At 35.5% G+C, this 22,434-nt stretch overlaps 2 protein-coding genes and 1 long non-coding RNA gene across 3 annotated transcripts in view; 1 reads left to right on the top strand and 2 right to left on the bottom strand.

The window, feature by feature from the left end:
• The window catches only part of LOC145693213 (uncharacterized), a 580,380-nt gene that overhangs the window by 115,927 nt on the left and 442,019 nt on the right, over nucleotides 1-22,434 (bottom strand). The window lies entirely within an intron of this gene.
• The window catches only part of LOC145693214 (uncharacterized), a 342,015-nt gene that overhangs the window by 193,175 nt on the left and 126,406 nt on the right, over nucleotides 1-22,434 (top strand). The window lies entirely within an intron of this gene.
• On the bottom strand, nucleotides 7,605-20,443 carry LOC145693212 (uncharacterized). The gene is made up of 5 exons (XM_081768998.1): nucleotides 19,946-20,443; nucleotides 14,782-14,960; nucleotides 12,841-13,000; nucleotides 11,624-11,754; nucleotides 7,605-9,889 (listed from the first exon to the last, which is right to left on the bottom strand). Exons 1-5 carry the CDS (start codon nucleotides 20,010-20,012, stop codon nucleotides 9,779-9,781), a joined length of 648 nt encoding a protein of 215 aa, XP_081625124.1. The 5' UTR covers nucleotides 20,013-20,443; the 3' UTR covers nucleotides 7,605-9,778.

Below are 22,434 nucleotides of genomic sequence, written 5' to 3'. Positions count from 1 at the left end.
GAAAAACTTGAATGAACCTAAAATCTGCTCGGAAGCTAACAATTTTATGAGAACTTTTCAATTTTCTTTCTTACGTTCAATTAATACATTTCTGGCTACAAGTTTGTTTATCTGGTTTGTCTATTGTCCCAGACTTCATTAGACAGTTATTCTTTAGTCGTTCGGAAGAATGGAAAATGACTATACGAGATATGTTTAAAAAGTATCGAACCTTATTTTTTCCCCACGTAAACCAATGAAGCGCCGGTGACTTTCTTCAATGGTGTAGGGGGAGGAACCCATTCGCAGTCATGAATTTTTCCCGTCCGCAAAAAGTGTCAGTCACTGGTAGTCGGCCAAGGGGTGAAGACGTTAGTGAGTGGTCGTCGGGTTTCAGTTTTTTTGCAAAATGACAGGAAAACTTGAGCAGCGATATTGCATCAAATTTTGCCGAAAGCTTGGCGATACCCAGGCGAAAACCATTCGCAAGATTCATCAGGCTTTCAGGGACGATGCCATGAAGACCTCAAGCATAAAAGAATGGTACAACTGCTTCAAAGATGGCTACACAACATGTGGACATTGAGTCACATTCAAGTAGGCCCTCAACAAGTCGGAGCCACAATGTCATTGTGCAAGTGCGGACTATGGTCTTGCAGGACCATCGTGTCAGAGCCCGAGAAATTGTGAACGATAGAAGTGTAAATAGCGGATCGGTACACTCAATTTTGAACAAGAATTTGGGCATGAGTAGCGTGTCCGCGAAATTTGTATCGAAGCTACTAACAATGGAGACCATTCTACGCATTTGATTTAGGCTTTCATCGCCAAACACAATATTTCTGTGTGTCATCAGGCTTCCTACTCATTCCACGTGGGATTATGTGACTTTTGGCTATGTAATTTTTGGCGAGCCACTAAAAGGGACTCGATTTGAGTCAAGAGAAGATATGCGGAATGCGATGACATGGTTGTTCACCATTCCAAAAACTGCGCACGAGATAGCGTTAGCATCCTACATAGCAAGGTATATCGGTCGCAACGGATTCTACTTAACGTCATTCAACAGCTAACAGCTGGAACTAGTAGTTGTGCAAAAGTCTTGGAATTCTTAGAATTAAACGTAAGGTATTTCACAGTGAAGATAAGGAACTTGCCGCAAAACTGAGCTACATTTTACAATTTTATTTCGATAAAGGTGCAAATTATCTAAAGCAACCTTGGTCAACTCATTGCTACTGTGACGTAATATACTCCTTCGATTTAGAAAGAAAATCACCTGAACTCGTTTACTTACAATCCATTGAAAGAAATTATTATTCTTCAATGATTAATTTCTTCTCTTTCTCAGTAATTACATACAAATATCCATATGTTTTCAAATATTTTTGATGTATGTTGTGTTCATTTTGACTAATTTTTATACCTATTTTTATTTTCTGTTTTACTGATTTTTGTGTTTGTTTTCTGTTTGAAGTGAAGAAATATTCTTAGCCTACTAACAACGAAACTATCACGATGGCCCATTGATAGAGCGCTTACATCTAGTTCCAAGAGTCAGAGATTTGATTCGAAGAGTCGGAGTTCGTGGCGGACGACATCGAGAGAGAAATAGAGAGTGAGTGAGTGAGTGAGTGAGTGAGTGAGTGAGTGAGAGAGAGAGAGAGACAGGATGGGGAGAGATTCAAACATGAGGACAGAGAGGTATACATTTACTTATGCAAGGTTAGAATTGATGAAATATAAATGATCGGGTAGTATCTATATTTTGAGAAAAATTGTAAATTTGCGAAACATAAGAATTAAAGTTTCTCAGTCCACCTGAGCCGAACATATATTGGAAGTTTGAAATAATGTAAGTTTTTACTTTTGCTTCTCATGCTATTCCTTATATGCTCAAAAATACGGATAAAATGTGATAGAAGTAAATAATTATGAAACTACATCTTTGTACTGTACCGGGGATCGAATGCAGGACCACGTGCACCCAAAAATGCACTTGTCACTAGAACAGTCTTTTCTGTTCTGGAAGTTTCGATATGCAATATGCTTCTCACAGAGAACAACCAAGCACAGAAAGAGTGGACGATATTTTTGGCAAAGTAACGAAGATTGGTACGTAAACAGTTGTGACATCAATCACCAGTGTTAAATCATAACGGCTCTTATTTCTTGGTTGTATGCAACCCACCTTACAACGTTGAATTTCTGGTTGCAGCATATTTTAGAATAAGTTCTGCTCAAGCGTCTCAATATTTGATTTTTTAAAAATATATTTAATTATTTTTTCAAATACTTTATATGTATAAACCTTCCTTAGGAATGGCTTATCCGATTAGTGAAAACTACATCGAAATATGACCAACAGTTCTTGATATAATCGCTTACAGCCATACATACATACATATAGAACCTCATTTTTATAAAGTAGGTTAAAAAGTTGAAAAACTCATGATCATAGTGTTTAGAAACTGATAACCTTAGAGTTTAGAAATCTATAACCAAAGAGTTTAGAAACTTATAACCAAAACATTTTGGAATCTGTAACCGTACAGTTTAGAAACCTACATTGAAAAATTTAGAAACATATGATCAAATACTTTAGAAATCTATAATCATGGGATTTAGAAACAAATAAAGATAGAGTTTAGAAACCTACATTTATAATGTTTATAAATCTATAGCGAAAGGGTTAAGAAACCTCCGACCGTACAGTGTAGAGTTTAAAAACGTATAATCATTGAGTTTAGAAAGGTACAACTAAGCGGTAGACTGTGTTCACTTCCCTGTGGAGATACAAATGATGCATACCCAATAGTAAGCTGTAGGCCTATATTGAAGTTACATTTAGCATTCTTGTTAGAACTAAAAGAACTAAATTAAAAAGAAAAAAAAACAGTAATAAAAACCAACGAATGAATTGATAAATGTTCTAATCAAAACGTGTCAGATAAGAAAATAATGTATTTGATTACTAGTATTATCATAAAAAAAGTTAAATTAAATATTAATTTTAAACAGAGTTGTTAAGGGTATCGAACTGATAGATATAAACGAGTTCTACTGGGTTTGGATTCCGGAACGGAATCTATTTTCCTGAGAAATGATTCTGGGTGCGGAACCAAATGCGATTTTATGATTTTAAAAAATGCTTTCGGACTCTGTGCCGAAATCACTTTTCTGAGAAAATTGGTTCTGGTCCTTGAATCTAAGTGGGTATTGGAGTATGAGCGAAATTACAAAGAAATAGATTTTGTAGCAAAATTGTTGTAGATAATTCAGTTGAGTTATCCTATCATAGTTGCTTAACATCGTTTCCAGATTGTAACAATCTTCAGCGAACGATGTTTGCAAATTATGATGTTAAAATTTGGTTTTCAGTTTTGTGAACAAAATCGATAAGTCTAATGTACGTATTTAGGTTCCCCCCAGGACCGGAACCAAAAAATCTTTTTGGTTTCGTTATCGTTACTAATCATGTTTCACACCTGTAAAAAATTGGCAATTTCTATAGTCTTCGCTACAACCCTACTTTCTTTTCGTTAGTACGAAGTTTGGCTTATCAACGAAAACTCTTTTTATATATTTAGCCCATCTGTCCGTGTGTCCGTCTGTCTTGTAGACAAATGTCTCGAAAACTACTTAATGGATAAACATCAATTTTATCCGAATGTAGAGGGTGAAAAGTAAGAATCGAGCTCCTTGATAGAAATGATCCATTTGCCCAAAATGACAGAAATCAACCAATTTCAGTTTAACCTTGATCACTATAGAGTAAAAATGGTAATAGACAGCAAGAGACTGTTTTTCTGCAATCAATTAAGCGTCCCAATGATACATTTCATCTCTATTTTCAATTTTCTATAAAGTTGGAAGTGATAGAAGTGCACTACAACTTCCAGGCTCAATAATGATCTACACAGAACAAAAACCATAAAAAATAAGAAGTGGCTTTTTGTAAACAATTAAGCTTTCCAAGAATATATTAGATCTCCACTCTAATCTTTCTACTAAAACAGGGAGTGGTAAAACTCTACCTCTATTTCCGGTTTCAGTATTAACTGGGAACATATTACGTCATACAAACCAAACTCCTTCATTTGATGTAAATGTGACACTGCTACTTGCTTTTTATTTTTTAATTTTTTTTTAAACAAAGAGATAATGAACATAGCGAAGGCCCTTAACTCAGAGATTAATCAAACTAAATACGTAAAATGACTAAGTGAAAACTCCAAGGAAAAGTGAGGGGAAAATATGGACATTCCTTTCATTATATTTTTGTAACATGGTTGCCACGTTAAAAATCTGCCATGATATTATCATCTCATACAAAACTACTTCTTCAAACTGCTCTGAAAAATAAACGAAAGACTTAAACAAACAATCAAAGATAATTTTAAATATAGAAATTTTTATTCTCCCGAAATGTATAACAGCAGAACACTTACAACGAAATAGCATCATCTTAATAGTGATTTACAGAAACTTTTCCAGCAGTTATTGCCTATAAAAATTATTAGATCTCTTTGAGCTGAATAAAATGAAATGAGTAAGTGTAAATCCTCATACGTAGCTTTCGAGAAAGTGTAGAAACAAAAAATTTTATTTTGCAAACCTAAAAATTGATACTGTTCGATTAACTCTACACCACATATTAACATGAAATTAAATATCAAGTACTAGAGGGTGTCATAAAGTTTTAATTATCACAAGGAAGTTATTAAGATATGATGATGAAATTTTGTCAGCGTTATGTTTGGATCTTATGTCCACGATGTTAACGAAATTAGCTCCTAATGATTTTTTATTTATTACAAGATGTGCCAAAAGTGACCACACGTAGAAGTCTGGACATTGTGCTTTAAACCACTCTTCCTCCTCATGAAAGACGTCATCTGTGTTGTCAAAAGATGTTTCAACAACACTTCCATATGAAAGTTTCCACACACTACCATAACTGAGACCAATCACATTCACAATCGTTTGGATGGTTACACGTCTGTCTTCAAGGATTAAACACTCCACTTTTTTCACAGTGGCAGCATCGTCGGTCAGGGATGGTCTTTCAGGTCTTGGGTCGTGTGTGAGAGACATATGACCAGTTTTGAATTTCCTTTTCCTCTTTATGATTGTGTCATAAGATGGGTAATCATCGCCATACACAGCCTTCATCTCTTCATGAATTTGTCTGGCATTATTACCCTTCAAATGCAGGAACTTTATCACACAGCAAGCCTCAATCTTATCCATCTGGCACTTTGATCACTTTTGGCACATGCTGTAAAATATAACAATCATTAGGAGCTACTTTCCTTAATATCACGCACATAAGAACCAAACATAACACTGACAAAATTTCATCATCATATCTTAATAGCTTTCTGGTGATAATTAAAACTTTACGATATCCCCTCGTATAACCTTATGAAGCTTTTTGTCCTGACACTAGTAACACGACAGTATTCAGTATGGCTAATGGAATATAGCTCAGAATCAATTGTTTAACTTTAATGTTTGTTAAACTATAGTACTATTCAAAGATGAAACATAATATATACTGTAAGGATTCCAACCTTCAACTCAAGCACATGTCACCACAACACGTGCTACCATTTACAAACACCACAAGCAGACGAGAAACTACAACCAGGAAGACACGAAACCAAAACAATGGAGCTCGAGGAGGAACGAGCCACCAGGAGACAATCTATAAAAGTAGAACCCGAGAAGGAAACAGCTATCAGTTGACCGCTGATCAAATAACCCACACCAGCTCCCGAGGTCGCCTTGGACTAGGGAATCCTAACCACACCTAAACCACGCGAAGCTGCATTGGGCTGAGGAGGCTTCCTGGAAGTATTCACCTAAAATCTCCACAGATGTTCTGGAGGCTGCAATGAGCTAAAGGTGCAGCGTGCAAGCGTACATTTCTCCTTCATCTTATTCGATCATAAGGGAAGACGATATTAGATTATTCTTTGTAAATTCAGAGTTATTTGTATTTGTGTTTCGTAATAAAATTGGTGAGGGGGAAAACACCCGGACCGTTATTGACTCTACCTACAAGACATTACATGGTGATAGGCGCGAAAGTTTTGTACGGGACGCTCTTTTTATTAATGGAATTCTAACTTTAAATCTGGCACAGAACAAATAGGTCAGTAGCATTTTTTCTAATTTTCCATTTTCCTTTATTCTTCTTCTTCTAGTGCGATTTTATGCCGGAGACAAGGTCTGGTAGACAGACATATAGAACTGGAAACAAGAGCAACGAAACTTTTGGGAATATGACGGAGGGTTCATCAAACATGTCATTCAGTATGCCCCACCTTACTAAATATTCTGGCTACGTACATGAAGACCCAGATAGATTTGTTATGCTTTGCGACCACATGGGCACTATGCAGTCATGGTCGCCAGCGAAAAAAAAATTCTTGCCTATATACCTTCAGGATACTGCTTTGGATTTAGTTCTACAACTAAAAAGTCAAAATCAATACTGGACACTAACCTACGAAAATCTAAAAGATTAACAAATAGCATAACAAGAACTATTTCAAATTCAGCAGGGACTTGATGAAGCAATACATTCATACTTTTTAAGTAAATTAAGGGCAATAAGGCAGTTGTTACCGGACGCGTCGGAGGAGCAGAATAATCATCATTTATCATTAGGCCTTTAGAGAGATTTTCTTAATAAAATACACTGAAAAAAAAGTTTGGTCAAATTGACCAAAAAATAGTTCCTGGGTACTAAATCGTTTGGTCAATATAGCGCCAACCAAACGCTTGGTCACCAGCACTAAATCGTTTGGTCACGATTTGTTTGGTTGCAGGAACCTATTATTTGGTTACCAGTACCAAATATGCATTTGGTAATTTTGACCAAATAATGACCAAACAAGTAGAATTTGGTTGGGAATACCAAAAATTTGGTTAAAATGAACGAAATTTGGTTCTTGGAACCAAATAATTTGGTTGCAAATACTAAACGCGTATTTAGTGAATTTAACCAAACCATTTGGTAGCAATTACCAAAGACTGTTGCTATAGGTACTAAACTGAAAATAATACGAGGGTTATCACAAAATTCATGGGAAATTTTTTCTAACGAAAATGGTAACAAAGCAAGAAATTTTTAAACATGCAAATGGAAAGTTAATACATATGTAAATATTACGTATAGATTGGATATAAATACATATTCCCATAATACGAACAATCATTTTTACTTTTTTTTTCTCGTGCTATATTCTGATGGAGATGTGTATGTTTACACAATTCCTTACATGTAACGTTTACGTATATGCTAACCTTCCATTTGGATATTTCAGAAGTTTTTGATGCGTGACCATTTTCGTAAGAAAGAAAAAAAAAAAAGTTGCCATGACTTTTGCGGTAACCCACATATAAAGTTAGAAGTTATTGCTTCTAGTTACTAAGAACTTCTTCAAAAATAAGATTTACATATACATTTTGAAGCAACATACGAAATATGTATACGAATACATGTAAATTTAAAACTCTATGTATATGTACACAAAGTTGCAAATCAATTTTTTGAGGAAAATAGAACTATTTAATATATAAAGAATTTACACACAACATTTTTCTACAAAATCATTTTATTGTAAATAATAATAGTAAAAAAACAGCAACTGAGTCATACAGGTTTCAAAATTAAACAATGATATTAACATCTGTTAAAGTACTGAAAGTAAGATTTTTAGATCAAATTCAAAACTTCAAGAAAAAACGTAAAGAACTTAAAGAAAACTTATGCTGTAATTTTACTCCCAGTAAACAGCATTGAAGATTTTTCAAATAAATGAGAAACTAGTTGCTGAAAAACTTCGCATACGTATTTAAAATGTTAATGCAAGAAAAAAGTTTATCTACGACTTTGGTCGGAAATACATATTTACGTAACTGGGGCCAATTTAAGATAATCAGTAGAATTGTTCGCAGGAGCGGCTACAATGAATAAAACAACTGAGAAACGTCGCACACGTGTTCAGAACCTCACTATAAGTAAAGAGTTTATTTGCGACTTCGGTTGGAAAAGCCTAATTACAGAAATGAGGCCAATTGAAGGTAAGTAGAACATACTTACTTTTCCGTAATCAAACGTTTCGGATCAAATTAAAACAACCCTCTCGTATCGAGGTACTCAACCGTATGCAAAGTTCCTCGATTGTTTTATTCAATGTAGTATCCTACGATCAATTTAAATAATTACATTAATATATTGATAAATTGAGAAAACAACCAATTTTGTCACACCAAACCCTTTGTAGGCACGAAATCAAAGATATACAAAGACTGAAAAACATATAACTGAACCGGAATTCCAACCTGGAACCTCCCGCTTACCATGCAGATGCGCTACCACTGCACCATTCAGTCCGCTCCCAGAACAGCCATACATTCTTCCACCTTGTGGAACAGCATCGTTATAAAGAGTGAAAGAATGTATTGTTGTTACCGACAGCGGACTGGGTAGCACATCTGCATGGTAAGACGAAGATCCCGGGTTCGAGTCACGGCTCAGACGCATTTCTTCACTCTTGTATGTCTTAAATTATCTTAAATTGGTGTCATCTGCATAATTAGGCGCTTCCGACCAAAGTTGCAAATAAACTTGGTTTTCTTATAATAAGGTCCTGAACACATATTCGAGGCTTGTCGGTTTATTCCTAGAATAGCATGCATGTACATGAATACATGTACATTTTCATGAAGTTCTAATACATGTACACACATATATGAACAAAGTTATAAATCAACTTTAGGAGAAAAATAGAACGAATTTAGGATATAAAGCATGTACTTACAATACTTTTCTACACAAGAATTTTATTATAACTGAGTATAGCAACTGAGCCATACAGACTTCAAAATTAAACAAAAATATTAAATTCAAAATTAAACAATGATATTAACATTTATCAACTGCTGACTGAAAATAAAATAGCATTTTAGGCCAAATATAAATCTTTTCAAAATTACATAACGAAACTAACTGTTTACTGAAGATAAAGTAACATTTTAGGCCAAATATAAATCTATTCAAAATAAAACAATGATATTAACATGTATCAACTGGTTAGTGAAAATAAAATAACATTTTTAGGCCAAATATAAATCTTTATAACAAAAAAGGTAAAAAACTGTGAGAAAAGTTATAAATTTACTCCCAGCAAACAGCATTGAAGATCTTTCAAATAAATTATAAACTATTCTTAACTGAGCTAGACAACGTGCTCAAGGGTGTGGACATATGTTTTAAAACTTTTTTGTGTTTAACGCAGAATTCCCTAAGGAAGGGGAACATCTTTGGCTTCTTCTGCAAAAAGTTGTATATGACATAAGTACTCCTCACGATAAACAGACGATACACTATTGTTGGATATGATTGTTTGTTTTTTTTTTTTTTTTTTTAACTGATATGAAATATCTGTAAACAATAGTGGTCGAAACAGATACAACTACTGATATTTTATGCTTGCTTGAATCACGTTTCTCTAAACAAATGTTATTTCAGTACCATGCGTTATACGTAATTGAATGAATTATATGGAATTGTTTGTAACAATGCCTGTTTGTTCAATTTGCAAATCAAATTTTATGCTAGTAGCAACACTTATCCTTCATTTAAAGCTCAAACACAGAATATCCTTCAATGGAGTCTTTAGATGTATTGATGAAGGTTGTTTTCGCGAATTTCAAGGGGCCAAATCACTTAGAGTTCATTTTCGGAGGAAACACAAAAATCTATATTGCAGACGAAAGTTATTTAACGTAGCTGTATGTAAAGCAGCTCCTTATTCCGTAATTGCCAACAACGAACACTCAACGAATGTTGCAGGTCTCTCGTTTCCATGAAAGGTTGAACATCACCCATTACCTGTTGGAATCAGAGAGAGGTTAACTGATCATGTTACATACTTAAATAAGTTTTCTTACATATAAGAACAAAGACACTTCTTCTTCCTCAATAGTCTGAAGCATTATTTATTGTACATTTACAATGACATATGCATTTTGCGCCTATAAATATATGTTATTTTGAAGCTAAAAAATTGGTAAGTAATACTAATACTGCAAAGTTTTAAAAGCTCTTAAATGCTTTAAAAGCTGCAAAGGTTTTCAAAAGCTATTTATATCTGACTGCAAAAACGATACGTTCAAACAAGGACAGAAGCTACTAAATTACGAAAACTCGACAACTTGTCCTCAAATAGACTTAAGAACTTCCTCACTAGCATTTACCAACAGAGAATATAGAATAGATCACATTTATGCTTAGTAAGTGATTTTGGTTATTAAAATGAAATGAAATTTTTGAGTTTTATGCCCCACAGTTATGCCGGCTACGCTTAAGGAGACTGTGATGAGAAATGAATGAAATGGTGTAATGAAGAAAGTGGGAGAAAACTGGAGAACCTCGAGGAAACCCACGCACACGGTGTTAGTTCACCACAAAGTTCACTTGGTTGGAGCAAGGTTTGAACCCGGGACCTCATGCACCAGAGATGAACGGTCTATCACTGAGCCACCGCGGCCACTGTTTGGTTATTATTAAATAAATGTATCGAGTTCGTATTTGTTCACATGTAATGAAACGTCGTAGCTCAGCTTCACACTCCGAAAACAGGGTTCTTGGCGTAACCTTAATTTTCTTTCCAACGTGTGTCTTTGAAGAGTGTGTGTGTGTGGGGGGGGGGGGGAGAATTATTGGCGAGAACATTTTCATACCACTTTGAAAGGCACAAATTACTTTAGTTTACGCTACAGTCCTCCGAACTTAATGATCGGAGATAGGGGAAGAAGACCAACTCTATTAATAAACAAGTTGTTGAACCTTTGCTGTGTGATCTCCAAGCATACCCCAAAATCCCAGTCGGACTACGAACTGTGTTACGTATTCTAGAAAACTGAACCTTTCGTCCACGCCCGATACAATTGGATAATTATGGATAGCCAGCAATGGATAATAATCTACTTCTCTCTCTCGGGGGCGCGGTGTCTCAGTGGTAGAGCGTTCACTTCCGGTGGTTGGGGTCCTTGGTTTGATCCCAGCTCACGCCGTGTAGACTTTGTGGTGCATAAATATCGTGCTCGTGGGTTTTCTTGAGGTTCTCCCCTTTCCTCCCACTTTTTTCATTCCACCACTTCATTCATTTCTCATCATCACCGTCTCCTTTAGCCTAACCAGCATAACCGCGGGACGTAAAACTTAAAAATTTCACTTCATTTCTTTCTTTCTCTCTCGTCCTCACGTTATTTGAAATTAACAATAAACTAAGTTATGTTTCTGTATGAAATATAATGCCAATCAGATGTTTATAAAGAGTTTGAAATGAAATGTGAGAGTTTATCTCAATAGTTTTTAAATTTTGCACTCCAGGCATGGGCCTAGTTGGCTAATAGCAAGTGCGACCCCGCTTCTGCCCCTCTTAAGATTTTCATTGCCTCTCTCCACCGAAATATTGATTTAACAGATCTAATTCTCATATTATTCATGCCCATGCCAGATCCATAAAAAGACGTAACTTTATTTTCTTAACAAAACATACGTAGTTGACACCTGATCTGGCTGACCATGATCAATCAATAGAACAAAATATACTTTACTTACATTAACATGACAGAAGAAACTATCCTGAGACTCTTTCACAGTTGGCTTCCAAATTTTCTTCGATGTTTTTATATGTGATGTTGACCTACACAGGGTACCAAGCAATAAAAGTAGTACACTGGATCTGGTATCTAAAAATAAAAATGAAAACTATACAATAGAATATAAAATAAAAAATATTTTTACCGAAATTGTTTTTTATACGCGGACTCCTGCATTATTATATCTTCCATATAAAATCTTAAAAATTATATACTATTTCGATTAAAATGCCTACCGGACGTTTGACAGTAGTTTGCAGTGGCAAATGCCCCACCCATTACAGCTCTGTGAATCAATTCCATTATTTTCTATATTAATTTTAATGCTTAATGGTTTGAAACAAATCTGCAATGTTTGTGATGGATAAGAAAGAACTATATGAATGAAAGTCATTTTGTTTTTAGTAGTGAACTATTTTGCAGTGTTATAAAAATTATATCTTTAATCATTAGTAACTCAATATGAGTGAGTTTTGTTTTACAGTTGAAACTATGGTAGACTTAAAAACTATGCCAATTTAATAACAAAACCGCAAGTAGTAGACACATAACTTTCGGTTCCAATACAGGGAGAGAGAGAGATAATCTGTTCTTCGTGCGCTGAGTCTATAAGAAAAACAGATTTCTGCTATCCGTTATAATTATTAGGAATCAAAATTGAAACTACAATAACTACTAGTTTTTACTTCTCCCGGTTTCAGTAGAAAAAAAAAATCGGATGCTGTATGGATGCCACTATTTTACCGGAAGTAGTAGTATAGCTTTACTATTTTCGGTTTTTGTACAGAAACACCGGTTAATGTGTTTACTTTACTTGAGACGCTAAATCGAATCAGGGAAACAGTTTCTAACTATCAATAACCATGTTTGATTTATAACGATCAATGTTGAAACCCTAAACGACTGATTCATACCACTTCCGGTTTGAATAGAGGCTTATCTGGAGAAATGAGATCTACTCTTTGAATCAATGCTGAACAACTGAGTATATATTGTACGTATAGTGTCTACTACTTACAACCAATGTATAATTATTAATATGATCATTACAACATACTTGTTGCAATAAAACTGGATTCAGATAGAAAAATCTACTTCATTCATACAAGTAATTACAATTTCAAGTTAATGAAACAGAAACAAAGGAAGAATTAAAGAACACAAAAATAATATTACCTTCTGTAACACTTTCTGTGTCTAACAGACTTAAAAGTTCGACTGCTGGAGCGTCATGTAGCCGTTTCTTCATTAGTTTTTCCAATTTTTTACTGACAGAATCCCATTTCACGAACAAGGATGTATGATCAGGATATAAGTCTTTGAAATCTTGATCAATCTGGAAATGGAATTCCATTGTATTAAAACATTTACATTAATAACATTATTTCATTAATTTTTAAGAATCACAACTTCCTTTACGTGCATAAATGAAATTTCTTAACTGTAACAATTTCAATACAAACTACTAGTTACAGCGTGTACTTTTATGGACTTGGACTTGGGTTCAAATTCAACCTGCTTTCCTCTGGTGTTGTCCAACATCTTGAGGAAATTGACTTACTGGTAGCTTAAATAAGTAGACCACAAAAGCCAGAAACGTAGTGCAAGAAGATGTTACATTGACGATAATTGCCAGTTAGACCCATATTGAGGTTGTGGCATCACGGGCTTTCGTCGTGTTATAATGGTTTTTGGTTATATAGGTTAATGTAAACAAAGGTCTATTTACTCGGATAGATTAGGCAAGGATGGGGAAAGTATTGATCTGGACTTAATATTACAGGTACCATCCCGGTATTTGCTGGAATGACTGAGGAAAAATCCACGGAAATTTCAGTCACGATGACCGGATTTGAGCCCGGAAGCTTCCGAATGTAAAGCCAAGGTTCTACTTTCTGAAATAAGGCTGCTAGGGTTTCATATTAATTTGTCAAAGGACAAAGTGAAGAAAATTCTACAATATTGTTAGCGTTTATCAGACAATAAAACCACTATTTGCTATCTACTGAGTAAAAGAAAAAGACTTATTGAATCGAAAAGTACTTCATGCATTTAAAAAAATCACCGTCAAAGTTTCTATTGCTGTACGTATATGCTTGGTTGGTACGCAATCACAAGAAAGATTGTTTATCAGTCATGTAAGTATTGTTCTTCTGAGATCTCGCTTTCATAAGCAAGTGACATCGTGTTGTAAGAACTCAGTTCTCAATTGTTATCTTACTGAATATGATACGTTCCTTTCCATTGCAAGGTAAAGTCAGTGCACGTGTTCGTAATGTATGGCCACGTAATCATATGCGTCTTAAAAATGGAAACAATAATTTTAGGTTTAGAGTATTTGTTTTCAGACTTGCGATTGAGCTTTTCATCTAGTTGTTCAAAGGAAGATCGAGTTGCTAATAAACTGAACTTAATCCTTTCCCACTTTGTGTTACATGCATGTGGATGAATATGTTATAAAGAACCAGCAAAAAAGATTATTAGACATGTTTTAGTTCTTTTAATATGCAATCTAAATACAATGCAAAATGTGCACTTTTTGAAAAGGAAACTGCAAAAACTTTCCAGATTCATTGATTGCCTCTATCCTCTTTCATCACCGGAGCTAAACAGGAAGGAATCTATAGTTTGTAGTTGAATCTGAATTACTTTTATAAAATTATACACCTACCGGGCATCGAACCGATAACCACCAACCTACAGGCAGTTCAGACCTGCTTCAAGATATCTCAACATTCATGAACAGATATTACATAAGAGGACAAGGAAGTAATTCATGTCCACCATTTATATATATTTTTATTATGGTTTTATGACAACTAAGGTCTATTAGCTCACACATACAAATACCTACACTAGTATATGTCATTTCAATATTCAGTATGACTATCCTGAAGGCTTTTACTATTTTCTTGTCAAACGCGACACAATTTTAAAGAAAACTTCTGTTCTAAAAAGTACGTTATGAAAAAATCAACTTCTGGACGTGAGCAAAAGATTTTGTATGAGTGTTCTCAGCCCCAAAGAATAATTCAATGCTTGTAAATTATGGCCTATTCAGTAACAACACAGTCCTTAGTAGTAAAACAGAATGCAGGTTAATTAAATGAATCTTACCAATGTATATCCCAAAGGCTGCTTCAATGCTAGCCAAGTTGAAATTATTTCATGAACAGTTTTGCCCTCTTGCTTGCATCGAACTTTCAACGTTTTCTTCCAGTGATCAAGTACTTCCTGCCAGGGCTCGACACTATGCTTTAGCCACGCTAAGCTGTTTTCAATATCTATGCCACATTCTGAAAGAGAAGAATAAACTTACCAAACAGATCTGCATTACATTAAAAACTCAATAAATAAATTCCTATATTTTTTCAAATATCAGTTAAAATGATTCTATATTTTCATAAGTCTTCTGTACAAGTATTTATATCCATATGTAATATATAATAAAGAAAGAAATATATTTACAAAAAAAAAAAAAAAAAAAAAAAAAACAAATGTCCTGGAACTGTTCCTGTGAAGCTGAACTTGAAATTTGCCTTCATATGGTAATCTATATTTCCGGCACAAATATCGAATGCCTTTCATCAGAATGGTTTAATTCTTCAAACATGTAGAACTGATGTAAATTACATGTTCTAGCTTAGTACTTCAATGGTATAACGTAATAGTGGTACTATATAAGTATAATGACTATCTACGACGAAGAAAGTCGCAAAAATATTTAGTAATATATGCTACTTATGATTTCTTATCAACAAAGTAACTCTTGTAATGAAGGATTTGAAGATTAAGCATACAAAATTTGGACTTGTTCAGTCTTGTAAATAGAAACACATAGAAACTAAGTATCGATTAATTTAGTGCACTATTTAATCCTTAATAGATTAGTTGGTTGCTTAACTGAAGAGTAGGTGAAAAATTTCTCGACTGTAGTTTCATGTTGTAAACAGTAAGAATATCTACACAGTCCCATTATTACCTTATACTATTGAAATACTCAGCTTGAACGCATATACACTTTACATTTTGAGCCATCCTGATGAAAGGCACACGATATTTTTGCCAGAAATACATATGAACATTGAAGAACCACGTTTTAATCTTACAGGAACACTTTCAGGTTAGTATCGACTTATATTAATGTGTTCCATACGTTCAATTAGCAGGGAAAAAAAACTAAACCATTTTTTAAAACATGGTTCTTGCAAACCCTGGCACAAAATAGGTAAATCATTGGCAGTTTTTAAAGTATGATCGGGGCCTCGGTGGTTCAGTGGTAGAGGGTTGACCTCTGACGTGTGAGATACTTTGTTTGATTCCAAATCGCGCTAAGTGACACCGTGTGTGTGGATTTGTCGGAGTTCTCCCGAGAAGATCTTTTCATTCAAATCTTTTTCGTCAAAAGTACTTGTCAAATGTTTCCCGACCATATATCAACAGTTGATTTAGCTTCATAGGCTAAAGGAGACGGAATAAATACAAACGAATTATGATTAGGAACTTAAGAGCAGAGATGCTGTTTACCTAGATCAAATTTTATACGAAATCAAATCCGGGTATTTTCACTTGTAGTTAATAAATACTGAGGTAGTACCTTTAAGGTTTGCACCTTTTCCTCCTGTTCCTTTACAATTTTAAAGATCCTGCATATTGTGGTGTCATTTCGCTTAAATTGAAATAACCAAAAATATAACTGAATACCAATCTCCTCGCCCTCCCAGCTACTCTAGTGGATAACGGGTGTATCATTGATGTATGTGGTCCGGATTCAATTCCCGGTGTGAGCACAAAAACATTTGCGAACGTTCACTTTCATTAATCATCTGTTTACTTTAGTCTAAACGGCATAACCGTGGGACGTTACAAAAACTCTTTCAATGCATCTGATGCTTTCCTCGTATCGTGATGCAAATAAATTTTCTCGGGGTATCAGCTAGGTGATGTGTTTGTTGTGCAAAGTCTCGAGAACAGACATTGTTCTCATGATACTGACCCTGATGATGAGAACAACGTCTGTTCTCGAAACTTTGGACAACGAGCACAATACGTGATTGATATCCCGAGAAAAGTTACTTGCACCAACAAAGATGGAATAAATAACACGCAGGCTGTCACCAGATTGAAAAGTGAACGCAAAAATCTTTTACATTTCGACTGATAATGAATCACATTTGCACAGTTCATATGTGCAGCATAAGTATCACTGTATCAATTGATATTCAAGTGACTTAAGACAGAACACTTACAAAATCTGTCAGCTTGAAGAGCTTCGGACTCCGAGACTCTGTAGAGAAATTTGTTTCTCGTTTCAGCATCGTATCAGTTCCTCTTTTAGTTGGTGCTGGCATGGAACAACTGCTTTCTGTAGTTTCAGATCGAACTGACACTGAGTCATCTGGCGTTGACACTGATGGTGAAGCAAATGAGAGAGAACCGTCATCTAGCACATCATAAATTTCAACTGTGTTTGCTTCTACAAATTCCTTAAATTTTGCTAAGAACTTTGCACGTATCCCTATTTTGGGAATTAACTGAGTAATTAGTTCATCAGTTAATTAATTAAATGCTGCTTCGTCGATTTCCTGTTCTGAAATGTAGATTGAAAGTTTATAATTAACCAGATATTTACTGAATATCAAAAAAGAATTATACAATGGTGAAAGCATTTAAGTTTTATTACACTACCAAGCGAAATTTGGTATGTTACGCGATCATGTGCCACACAAAGAGTATAGGAAATTGCTCACCCCAGTTTTTTTTCTTGGGCTTTACAGAAATGGGTGTATTTGGGCAAAGCTAAAGAGAAAAATGTTCATGGTAACTTCATACTTCAGCTTCATACTGTAAAAGTTACAATGGTATAGAAGCAACAACAAGAATTTAAGAGCATTTTTAACTCATGCAAATAATTTTGTAATTTGGTGCATAACGAGTACCTATGGATAACAATAAGTCTAATGCTAACCGATTGTTTTCAACGACTTATGTACTTCTAACAAACAATGAAAGGTTCTATGCAGAAATCATAGCCTGTCTCCTCTCTCTCTCTCCTCTTTGCAATTTCTGACATTGGTCGTTTTGCTCCAAACCACAGAATTATCTTTTGGAGATAATACACTATTCTCTGAATGCTTTGAAGAATGTAATATTTTCCGAATACCTAATAGAAGTTACCTAATAAGAAGTATACACTCGAATATATATAGGGAGGGGATAGTGGTTCATGTTACGGAAGCACAATTTTGTAAAATTTACAGAAGAAATATGACATAGTGTACACAAGCTGAATTTTACGTTTACAAGTGGAGCGTTACTAGTGTCAAAGTATGACAAGTGCTATTGAAACTCGTATCATTGCAATATCCCACTTCTTTTCATATCTTTACTTACGCGTATACCCACCATCACTGACGTGCCCGCTCCCTGCGATGCCGCTTCGGCCCACCAAATTTGCTTTGCCCTGACTGTTAGATAGCATTCGCGCTTTTTAGTGCCCACCTAAATGAAAAAATGAAATGAAATCTTTAAGTTTTACGTCCCACGGTTATGCCGGTGAGGCTAAAGGAGACGGTGATGATGAGAGATGAGTGAAATGGTGGAATGAAGAAAGTGGGAGGAAACGGGAGAACCCCGAGAAAACCCACGAGCACGGTGTTTGTCCACCACAAAGTTCACTTGGCGGGGGCTGGGATCGAACCCGGGACCCTAAGCACCAGAGGTGAACGCTCTACCACTGAGCCACCGCGCCCCCCTAGCACAGGTTACTTTTATGCACTGTATATTTATGACAATCAGAAAGATTTATTTATACGCAAATCGTAAAAGAACTGTGACTTTTTCACAATTACTTCTGGTGGGGCCATCGATACTTACCTGTGATTAATTGAGATATTTTCATGTCGCCCAGCGTAAGTCTTTTAGGAGTCACTAAGAAGTAAATTAGTAAAAATTATATTTTTTTCAACGATTATTTCGAGTAGTGTACCGAAAATAAAAATGCACGCTTTTGAAATGAAATCTTTAAGTTTTACGTCCCACGATTATGCCGGTTAGGCTAAAGGAGACGTTGATAATGAGAGATGAGTGAAATGGTGGAATGAAGAAAGTGGGAGGAAACGGGAGAACCCCGAGAAAACCCACGAGTACGGTGTTTGTCCACCACAAAGTTCACTTGGCGGGGGCAGGGATCGAACCCGGGACCCCAAGCACCAGAGGTGAACGCTCTACCACTGAGCCACCGCGCCCCCCTAAATGCACGCTTTTATCAGCGTATGTCACGAGAAATATCGATTTCAAAGGTAAGGATTCTATATTTGGGTTCCATGAAATGTTCTTTCAAAATTATGCTTTAGGCTATATTTCGGATGACATTTAGTATCTCTCCCAAATCCATCGACGGCTCAGGACCCAGTACTGTGACTTAGAGTAAGCTGTTGTTAACTACCTCGTTTATGCGAATACCCACCGTCGCTGACGCGTTTGCTCCCTACGGACGCAAATCGTTTCTAACTGTCGGGGCCCCGCTGCTACGCTTCTGTTCTGACTCTGTTCGATAGCATAAATGGTTTTCCGTGTCCATATAGCACAAGTTGGTTAGTGTTTTATGCGTAGTTTTTTATGCTATACGTTCGCACTGTACTTATACTCATGACTACTTTATATTTACAAATAACGAATGGTAACCCCTACCAAGTAAGTCAGACTCAATACCAAGTGATCTGGAGGAGAAACTAAATAATACACCATATTTCTTCCGTAAACTTTAGAATTTTGTTCATCTGTAAACTATAAATGCACCAATTTATTTTGCAAACTACCAGCGTTAGTGTCACTTTATTTACCCCTTTCCGGAAGTATCTAGTGGTAATAGAAATTACCCCAACTCTTGCCCCTGCAATTTTATACCCTGCTCTAGTGTCGTCAATGCCCCCCTTATCTATATGTAAGGGCCTAGGTTTAACTTAATAATGCCCGCTCCGGGTGGTATACCGGTACTCACTTTGAAGCGAGAAATTCCTCTCTATTAATTCTATGAAAATGGATCAAAAATTCCCTAACCTTAAGCTAACCCGTTCTTACTCTTACCTTACTCTAATGTACCCTACCCTACTCTATTCTACACCCTTTGAAAGCGGTTCTACATATCGATGCGCAGCTGGGGCGTGCATTGTAAAGTTTACCAAAGGTGTATTTGATACGCCAAATTTACAGCCAATAGAATAAGTACATATGAACTAACAGCAAAATTAATAGCTTATATACGAAAAAGTACACTTACCTTGAAACATGTCGATTAGCTGCGGTAAATTCCAGCTTCTTAATAAATTTATAACATAGGCATCCATTACGTCGTTGAAAAGTGAAAATTACTCGTTGAGAAAGTTGTATAGTGCAAACCAACCTCATTTACACACAGTTCTTTTACTTCCAAGACATGTCCCTTATGATTGTTGCCCTACGTTTTCTTTTCCTTTTTATTTTTACGGTATAAAGCGCTAATGCGATCCACACTTTCGTAATCGAAATGTTTACACAGAATGCAAATAAACACATGTGACGTTGTAACTAAACATTTTGGTCAGGAAAACCAAATAATTACCAAATCAGTTAAAATTTGGTTCGCATAACCAAATTAATCAACCAAATGTTCTGACCAAAAAATATAGTGTTCATGACCAAACACGTTTGGTCAAAATGACCAAATTTTGGTTAAATTAACCAAAAAAACTGACCAAATGCTCTGACCAAACAAATTTGGTATTCCTGACCAAGCCCTTTTTTTCAGTGTAATACTCGAAAGATTTGAAACAGTTGAGGCGCTGCAAACCACGTTAAGTCAATTGGAATCCGCCAATGATCTATTACGAAAGAGGGATCATGTAGAAGTAGCACAGAAACTATATACACTACATGGTCAAAATTCAGCATCTATTCCATATAGTCCATCATATTTATTACCAAACGATTCTAAAACACTACATACAATTCAACAACCTTATCAACAGTCATATCCTGTACAGATACAACCCACTTTACAGCCATCGGCTTATCTTCCTGGACCTTCACACAAAGTTAGCCCAACAGGAGCATCCTTTCAACCACCCATATCCAGTCACCAAGACCAACATAAAGCTAATATCGAACCTAGGGACGTTCCCCACCCAGAAAAAATCCTCCTCAATCTGATTTTTTCACTTTGGCTAACAAAGTGGCGGATCTTGTACGGTCCGGTCGTACGAATTTTTAATGTGCGCAATGGGCCACTCACTTCAAGTCAAAGCCCGACCGGAATCGATAGATAACATTAAATTGAAAATAATGACATGCTTGTGGGTAAATTCTCACTCATAGCTTTTGAGAAAATCGAATTTTTATTGTGTCAAAAATCATATCGTTCGTTGATAATAATAATCAGTAGTTTTAATATTGCTAGGACAGATTGCTTATTTATTTCCGATGATACAAACAGTTGTAAACATAAGTGTCGAAGAATAATGGTATTTTTAATGTTAGAAGAAGAATCATTAATGATACAGACCAGTCACCGAAAAAAAGAGGGTATCCACCTATAAAAATTCTTTTAATAAAATATCAGGATGTGTGAGTTAATTTGAGTATATTTTCATGGAAGCTGGAGAAAATCATATCCTATTTAACCCTTTTAAGATTTTTGGTAACTTTTGTAGTATCATCTTTGACATAGTATCGTCTTTGAACACTAATTTAGATTCTATAACATGTATTTAAGCCGGAGCTTTTTATTATTCAAGTCAAGGATGGACCAAAGAACACCACAGATGCGTTTTGTAACCGGATGGTAAAGTTAGGGGCGCCAAATGGGGGCGTGACTTTTTTAATTATTCGTTAAGGTAAATTTCAATTTTTTTCACACCTTTAGTTTTAATGATATCAAATTGGAACTTTGCATATGGATTGTGTGTACCTCTGTGTAATTCTCAAAATTTTCTGAGATCCCTACGTGAATCCGAAGCCGGGTCCGAGGGACGCAAGTGTTCCGAGCGGGTGATTTTTTCAGAAAAAATCCGGTTTTTCCCAATATTTCCGGTTCAGGTATATGATATGGACATGTGAGTAATACTGTTGGAAAGCGCCTGTTATACTAAAGAAAATAACGTTGAACCATGACTCCAGGCCAAATAGTAATGACACAGTAAATTTTTATAATATTTATATATATAGAAAGAGAGCCTCAATTCAGACTTTCAACAATTTTTCAGCCCTTTGTTTTCAAGGTACAAGATTGAAACTTTGCTCACGTATTATGTACATAACAACGTATTTAAAAAAAAAAAAACAGACCCCTACGTCAGATCCCAGACTTGGGTCAGAAGGACAAAGTGTTTGGTGGAATTAAAAAAAAAACTTACCCGTCCTTCCCTAATTTTCCAATTCAGGTGTATGATATAGATATGTGAGTGATACCGTTGGAAAGAGCTCGTTATACTGAAGAAAATGGTGCTTGAACCATGACTCTAGGTCAAATAGGAATGACGCAGTACATTTTTAAGTATTTTTATATGAAAAAATGGGTCACTTTCAGACTAAAAATTTCTCTCGACCTCAGTTCTCAAGATACAAGAATGAAATTTTGCAGAAATATTATGTATATAACAACATATGTTTTTATTTTTTAAAATCCGATCCCTACGTAAACCCAGGCCCGGACCAGAGGGGCACAAAAATTTCGAAATTTTTGGAAAAATCTGTTTTTTTTTCGGTTTTTCCGTTTTTGGTGTATAATACGGA

Source organism: Thermobia domestica, chromosome 8 (genome assembly GCF_964235325.1).
Source record: "Thermobia domestica chromosome 8, izTheDome1.hap1.1, whole genome shotgun sequence".
NCBI lineage: Eukaryota > Metazoa > Arthropoda > Insecta > Zygentoma > Lepismatidae > Thermobia > Thermobia domestica.
The sequence above is the reverse complement of the archived record's forward strand: the minus strand, read 5'-3'. Positions and strand labels throughout refer to the sequence as shown.